This window comes from Sylvia atricapilla, chromosome 8 (assembly GCF_009819655.1).
Source record: "Sylvia atricapilla isolate bSylAtr1 chromosome 8, bSylAtr1.pri, whole genome shotgun sequence".
NCBI classification, from domain to species: domain Eukaryota; kingdom Metazoa; phylum Chordata; class Aves; order Passeriformes; family Sylviidae; genus Sylvia; species Sylvia atricapilla.
In genome coordinates, this window is record NC_089147.1 from 6,222,488 (window position 1) to 6,229,939 (window position 7,452).

Sequence of the window (7,452 nt, forward strand, 5' to 3'; positions counted from 1 at the left end):
TTGAAATTGTTGTATGAAATAAAAATCCTGTTCCCTGGCTGGCCAAAAGAAGAATTTGGTAAAGGAACCCTCAGCCTGACATAATTCAAAATATCCAAATCATCTGTTTTTTATAGGTTTTGGAAGAACTACCTGATGTGTTCTGCACAGAACATTACAGGAAGAATGTGAAAGAATTTTAAAGTAGCTCTGTGAGGCAAAAAAAGGTTGTGATTTATGGAAAAAAAAAAAAAAAAAAAAAAAAAAAAAGACAAATAAACAGGACCATGGAAAAGTAACAGCAGAAACAGTAAGACTTTAATGACAGAAGAAAATGTTTTGGTCTGTAAAGCCTAAAAGCAGCTCCCAATGTTTATACTCAGAATTTCTGTATGGAGGTGGACAGGTTAGCATGAGAGATTGTGAAAGCTCAGCTGTGAAACATTTCTCATTTCTGTGAAGTTTTGGCCTGGCTCTAAATATAACATTGTTGTTGGCTCAAGGAAGACCAGGGTTTCAACCAGACACTCATAATCATTCCTGTGTGTGACACCCTGGTACACTTGGAATGTCAAAATAGTTCTAATATGACGGTAATGCAGTTTCTGTGACCTTTTCTCTTTTAATGAGGAAATTCTGCATGTGAAAAGGACTTATAGTCCATTCAGGAAGGACTCTGTCAGATAGCCTTGGAAATTCTCAACAAAATTAATATTTGTAGTTTTAGAAGGAGAAAAGATTATTTCCCTGGGATAAATTGCTGGAATATTTTTTCTGTTCAAGCCCCTATTAAATATCATCTTTGCAGACCTTGGCTGTGGCATACAGCTGAACAGAAGACATTTTCTGCCTGAAGCCAAAACAAACAGAAAATCACTAAGAGAAATAGGTGGGAGCCTTCAAACAGAAGGTGTACCGGTTACTGGATTCAGACGTGAAGAAAATAAATTTAAAGACAAGAGAAAATGTAGGAAGATTGCCTGGTACAGCTTGAAATAAAAGAATATATAAGCTTAGTTTTGTGACCTGAGTGTTAAGATGACCTTGAAGGCTTCTTGAGATGATATTGTGTTTGATTTTTCTCACACAGCGAAGAAAAACCTTTTTTCTCATATGAAATACAATGAGGGTATTTCTGGGATCTACTCTGCAGCTCTTGAGAATGAAACAAAAAGTTTACTTAGCTAAAAATGAAGTTTTCCATTATTTCGTTTGCAATGGTATTATTGTGAGGCTTCTTTCCTTGCACAAGCCTTGTCATTCCAGTAGGATGTGGGCCTTTTACATATGCCCCTTTTCATTTTTCTATGTTTTAGCTTCTATGAGAGGCCATGCACTGCAATTCCACTTTACACCAGGCCATGCTTTTCTCCACATTAAACGGAGCAATTGAATTTATGGCTTTTAGGAATTGTGCAGCATGCTGCTTATCACCAAGCAGTGTGTTTGCACTGGGTGGGGACAGCAGTAGGAATTTCCTATTCCCTTGCCTCTTTGCAACCTCTGCCCTCAGGTCCCTCTCCTATTCTGGATTTGGGTGTGGAGAGATAAACAGCTACACTATTCCCCCAGGCCCCATACAGCTCAGAGAGGAGAGATTGGACTCTGAAGTGGGCTGTAACATCCCATTTTTAGTCTGGGTCATGGGTAGATGACTATAGCCATGAAGTGAAAGATGACACTCCTGAGCAATGGGGCTACATGCTCGTTCTCCCCTCAGGCTGGAATTACAGCCACATTCCACTCCATGCCATAATCCAGCCCTGGATGCAGCAGCACAGAGCCAGCACTTGCCAGGTTTGAATTTCCCACCCTGCACAAGCAGAGTGTCTTAGATCAGAACAAGGGCTACACAAGATTAGCTTCAGTTTTAGGATTAGGAAAAGGAGTAGGACAAAAATGAACTCTATTTAAACTTCTGATTTATGTCAAATGACATCAAATCAAAAGGATATGGTTCTTCTTCCATAGCCTCCTAGAAAATAATAGGTTAATATTTCCTTACTTTGACTGACTAGGACATAAACTCTGATTTAAAATTGTGTCTAGATCTCCTGAGTGCCTTGCAGAGCCTAATATTCTCGGCTCGGAAGTGTTCGGAAGTTAGGCTGCTCCATGGATTTTTTTCCTAGTTTCTCTAGCTGGTACAAATGGACGCAGTGGATTTTTATTGTTTTTCACCAGATGAGGTCCTGGTCCTGGGTTGAAATGGAGAAGAGTTAAGGGAGAATTAAAACAATAGACAAGTGCTGGGTGAGGATGTCTAACTAAATGTTCTGTAAGCACTTATCCTGGTTTTTTTTTGCTTTTTAATGTCTGAACCAAGCAAAACAACTGTAGATTCTTTTACAGACCAGTTAGAACTTGTTGTCTGGTATAGAAAAGGTTAACAAATATAACACAGGAATGAAGAAACACCCCAAATATTTTTGTGTATCTGCAATATTAGTAGCAGTTTGCTGATGTTCTCTGCAGGTGAACCCTTACATCTAATATATTTGGATGCTGATATTTCCTTTGAGGTGCTCACATGTGTTTGTTTACTTTCAAAGATGTGTAAATCCTACTCAAAAAAGCCATAGTGGGTGAGCAAATATTGTAACACCAGTGGAAAATAAATTTAAGTAAAATAAGATCCTTTGTGTTACAAGCTAAATGCACATTTCTATTCCTAACTTCACTCAAAGGTACATAGCTGAGACCCTCTAGTGGCATAAACATTTATTTGCCTTCAGCATGTGATTAAAATTCTGTTTTACAGTCACATTATAGCAACAAAATTACAGGTAGTATTTTTGGACACTCTGGGGGCTCTGGCAAAGCAAATCTAGGATTAGACACTGTGCAGGCTCATGTTAATGAAAGTAAATTGATTTTTAGCTGTGAGGGGCAATTATAGATGCACTGGAAGGAGATGGGAATTTTTGAAAGGATGTTCTAGAACTAATTACTATCAGTAAAAAAACACACAAAGAGCAACGTAATACCCAGGGCAGCCAATGGGGATAAAAGCTCAAACACAAATCTGTCACAAGCTAGTAGTGAAGACTGTTTAAAAACAGTGATCTCCACTTAGCTTGTAAATGCGCATCGCCCTCTTTCTCACTCATATATTCTCTCTCTCTCTCTCTCTCTGACACACACACACATACACGCTCCTGGATTTGCAGAAGACAGACATCTAGGGCACTTCTTGGCATCTACAGGAAAATCATATGGGATTAAAAACCCCACAGCAGTAAGTACTCACTGCATTAAATGTTTATTAAGTGGCATGCTGTCAAAAGCTAGATTTAATAGTAAATACAGGAGGACTTAAATGGAAATTGGTTGTATTTGATTTTTCTTAGGGATTGCTGAAAGCTGCCTCTCGAGGATTACAAGTTCACCTTTTGCATTTACGGCTGCTTGTTTACAATCCATGTGGTAACCTCTGGACAGGCAGTAATCCATTCATTATCCCCACTGATTGAGTAGGGGAGCAGCACAGTGCTAACTACTTCACTCAGCTGACGGCAGACAACAAAAGGAGGGAAATGATGAATTCGGACAATTTAACCTCCCAAAGCTTTCTCTCTGCGATCCACAGCAACACCAGCAATTTATTCTCAGGGCTCCAGTTTGTTCAGTCTTTCAAGCCACTCATCATCCCCTGCTACTCGCTGGTGGTTTTTATTGGTGTCATTGGGAATTACCTCCTCATTTATGTCATCTGCAAGACAAAAAAAATGCACAATGTCACCAACTTTCTGGTAGGCAATCTGGCTTTCTCGGACATGCTCATGTGTGCAACCTGCGTGCCCCTGACCCTGGCCTATGCCTTTGAGCCCCGGGGATGGGTTTATGGGCGCTTCATGTGCTACTTTGTTTTCCTGATGCAACCTGTGACGGTGTTTGTGTCTGTCTTCACCCTGACTGTCATAGCTGTGGACAGGTACTGTGCCACGGTGTACCCCTTCCGCAGGAGGCTCACCATCCCTGTCTGTGCTTACATCCTGGCTGCTATCTGGCTGCTGAGCTGCACTTTGGCTGCCCCAGCCTTGGTCCACACCTACCACGCAGAGTTCCCGGAGCTGGACTTCTCCATCTGTGAGGAGTTTTGGTTCCACATGAAAAGGGATCGCTTGGCTTATGCCTACAGCACCCTCATCATCACCTACGTGCTGCCTTTGGCTGTCATCTCCCTGTCCTACCTGAGGATCTCAGTCAAGCTGAAGAACCGTGTGGTCCCAGGCAATGTCACCCAGGGCCAAGCTGAGTGGGACCGTGCCAGGAGGAGAAAGACTTTTCGTTTGCTGGTCTTGGTGGTGGCAGCTTTTGGAGTCTGCTGGCTGCCCCTGCACATCTTCAACATGATAAAGGACATTGACATCAGCCTCATTGACAAGCAGTACTTCAACTTCATCCAGCTGCTGTGCCACTGGTTTGCAATGATGTCTGCTTGCACCAACGCCTTCCTCTATGCCTGGCTCCATGACAGCTTCAGGGGAGAGCTGAAAAAAATGTTTGCCTGGAGGAAGAAGAAAATTGGACCCACTACAAACTGCATTATGGCCAGTGTGGTGCTGTAAAAGAGAGCTGGTGGGAATGCACCTCCTTTGTACATTAACATTGTAAGTCTTTTCTACTTTTAATTAGTCCTCATTCATGGCATTTGCCCTTAGGGCTCAATTATAACAACACAGGTCTCATGTGCATCTTCCCAGAACCTCCACTTCTAATGGAGAATGACAGGCAGATGTCATCGCTTGCAAATATCTTTATTTCCTTGATTGGAGTTAGAAGCCAAGGAGATCTTAACACAATAAGATACAGGGATCCTTCCTGTCTGTTTTGGATATTCCTGTCAGTACAGAGATGGGTTTGGGGGACAAAGAGAAGCAAGGATGAATATGAACCCTAAATATCTCAAAGAGGGAGTGTTTTTATTGGGTAAAAATGAAATCTGTGTGTCTATCCGGAGTCCATTCCTTAGTACAGGTGCTAGGGTAGAGGACTTAGAACATTCCTGTAGTCCTTTTTGGGTTAGGGTCATTGCCTGATGGAGCCTCAACTCACTGACCCCACTGCAAGCAGTGTTGTCCTCACAGCCTTGTCAGGGCTGAGATGGATTCCATTCATCCCTTGAGGGGCTGACTTTGACATGTGGCAATGCTGCCATCAGTTTTGATCTCCAGAGAGAGCCAGAGGCTTTGGCACTGCCCTTCTGGAGGTGCCCTAAGAGACAGAGGGCTGAAGGGGCTTTGGATATTGACCATTGCATGGCCAGTCAAAGAAAGAGCTGCCAAACACAGAGGAGGGACAGATGCTCTGCTTTGGAAGAGTGTTTTGGGAAGAAACAACTTCCTTTGACATTCACTTTTCAAAGGGAGTTAGAAGCTATTATCAACCTAATGGTTTCTAGTTTCTTCCTCCCTGAAAATATCTGGAATAACAGCCAAGTGTACAGGACAAAGTTCTGACAATAGATATTGATTCTGAGAGGTTTCTTCCAGCCTGCCCAGCTGGAATCTGGGATAGCAGGAGAAACTTCCTGGTACTGAACTGACATCAGCCAAAAAAGCAGCACAGTCCAGGGGAAGTTTTGGTCATGGTCAGCAAGGGCATCCCTCTGACCCTGCCTGCACATGGCCAGAGAGGTCTCTGTTGGGGACAATGAAAATGGACATGAGGGGAGGGGGAAGAGAGAGGATGGTTGCTTTAGTTTGTAAATGTAATCCTACTGTGAATCTGTGAAAATCATTTTGCTCATCATGCTTCAGTAAAAATGATCTGATAAAAAATCCCTCAGATCCATGGGCACACCCTGGGAAAAGTGTTGGGAAAACATTTGAAATCTCATTTCATGAACTTCCTACGATTTCAAGTTGTTCTACTGCTGGTAATGAGGACATTAAAAGCTGATTACAGAGGAACTGAATGAAGAAGGTCCATTTAAATTGGGCATTACTTGCATTTACTCTGTGATTATGTGTGTCTGCCTTGCTTACCTCATTTTAAAGATTTGAGTGACCTTCCAAAGAATGTTTTGCTTTTGCTGAATTTCAGGAAATGGTTTTGCCTTGAAGCTTAATATAGTAAGTTACTGAAATAACTGGTCACTTTCAAAAGGCAAAAATTCCACTTCCAAACAAACCAAACTAATTTTAAAAACTTTTCAACCTTATTTTTAGGACTCTTTAAAACAGTACAGAGAGCAGGACACCAAGAGAGCACTGAAACAATAGTGCAAAAAGCAGCTTCAAATAACAAAAAAAATCCTAATTTTTAGAGATTTTTCCTCTGTGGAATTAAGTAAATTCCACAGAATAAGTTTGTAAAGGTTAACTAACATTGAGTTAGTTAAGGCGTACAACCTCCTGCACTAAATACAGACAGTGCTGTCACCCAGAGGGATCCAAAGCCCAAGTGAAGTCTTCCCAGACTTTCTTAACCACAGCAGTCCTGGGATCTTTTCCTCCTTACACATGACATTTATTCCCTCATTTGCCATCCCTGCAGTTTGACTTATTCATGTTCTCTTGAATGATAATGACTGGACATGGTGACTGCAGAGAGCTGCATGAAGCAAACAAGGATTTCTGTCTCTATTTGGTTTTCCTTGAGACAGAATTGAAGGGCTGTTCAGTGCAAAGATTGTTCCCACAGCGATGGATGCATTTGGAATATCTCGCTTCCAGCTGCCTCTGGAGCTGTTGTTAGAGCAGTGCTAAGGTCTGGCAGCTCCTGGAGATTCCCAGCACAGTTGGCACCCTCATCTAAGTGCTGATTTAACCTGAGCATGCCTTCATTCTGTCAGGATGTGAATTTGCAGCAGAAATCTCAGAGCCTGTCCCTGTTTCAGGCCCTCCCCATAAGCAGGTTTTCAGATGCACCCTGAAATGATTTGCATTCCCCAGTTGTGGGCTCCTGAAGCTCCTCTCTCCTCCACAGCCCCCTTGGTCCACCTCTGTGGTCCTGTAATGCAAATTTTTCCAGGCTTTCCCTGCACAAAGGATGTCCAGTCCTGAGCTCGAGGTCTGGGGATTCCATAGGGCAGACAACAAAGCACAGCCACATTCACTGAGCCTCAATTCTGTTAACTGAGCCCTAAGGATCTCTGCCCAATTTAATTATTGTTTGGTCTGATATCCAGAGTAATAAACAAAGATAAGATTTAGAGGCACATTGATGCACTTCTGTAATTCAGTCATGTAAATAAATATATTGAAATCTGTCATGTGAAACTAATCTTGTAAAAAAAAAAAAAAAAACATGTTTGCTAATCTCCACTCTTCTCCAGGGGACTGCTGTGATTCTTGGAAGGACCAGGGCTCATCACTGAGGCATTTTTGATGGTATAATTATTAATTGCAGTTTAAGAAATCATGGCAGGCTTTTGTTTTGTAGAGTAGCTCAGTTCAAAACTTCATAAAACTATTAACTGCACTAGTTCTTGATCAAAGGTAAACTACTCCCTGTGGTCAAGAGTGG

General features: G+C 42.0%; 1 protein-coding gene across 1 annotated transcript; it reads left to right on the top strand.

Moving 5' to 3' along the window:
- The first annotated feature begins 3,500 nt into the window (after positions 1–3,500).
- Positions 3,501–4,550, top strand: PRLHR (prolactin releasing hormone receptor). The gene has a single exon (XM_066324469.1). It carries the CDS (start codon positions 3,516–3,518, stop codon positions 4,548–4,550), a length of 1,035 nt encoding a protein of 344 aa, XP_066180566.1. The 5' UTR covers positions 3,501–3,515.
- Positions 4,551–7,452: the final 2,902 nt, after the last annotated feature.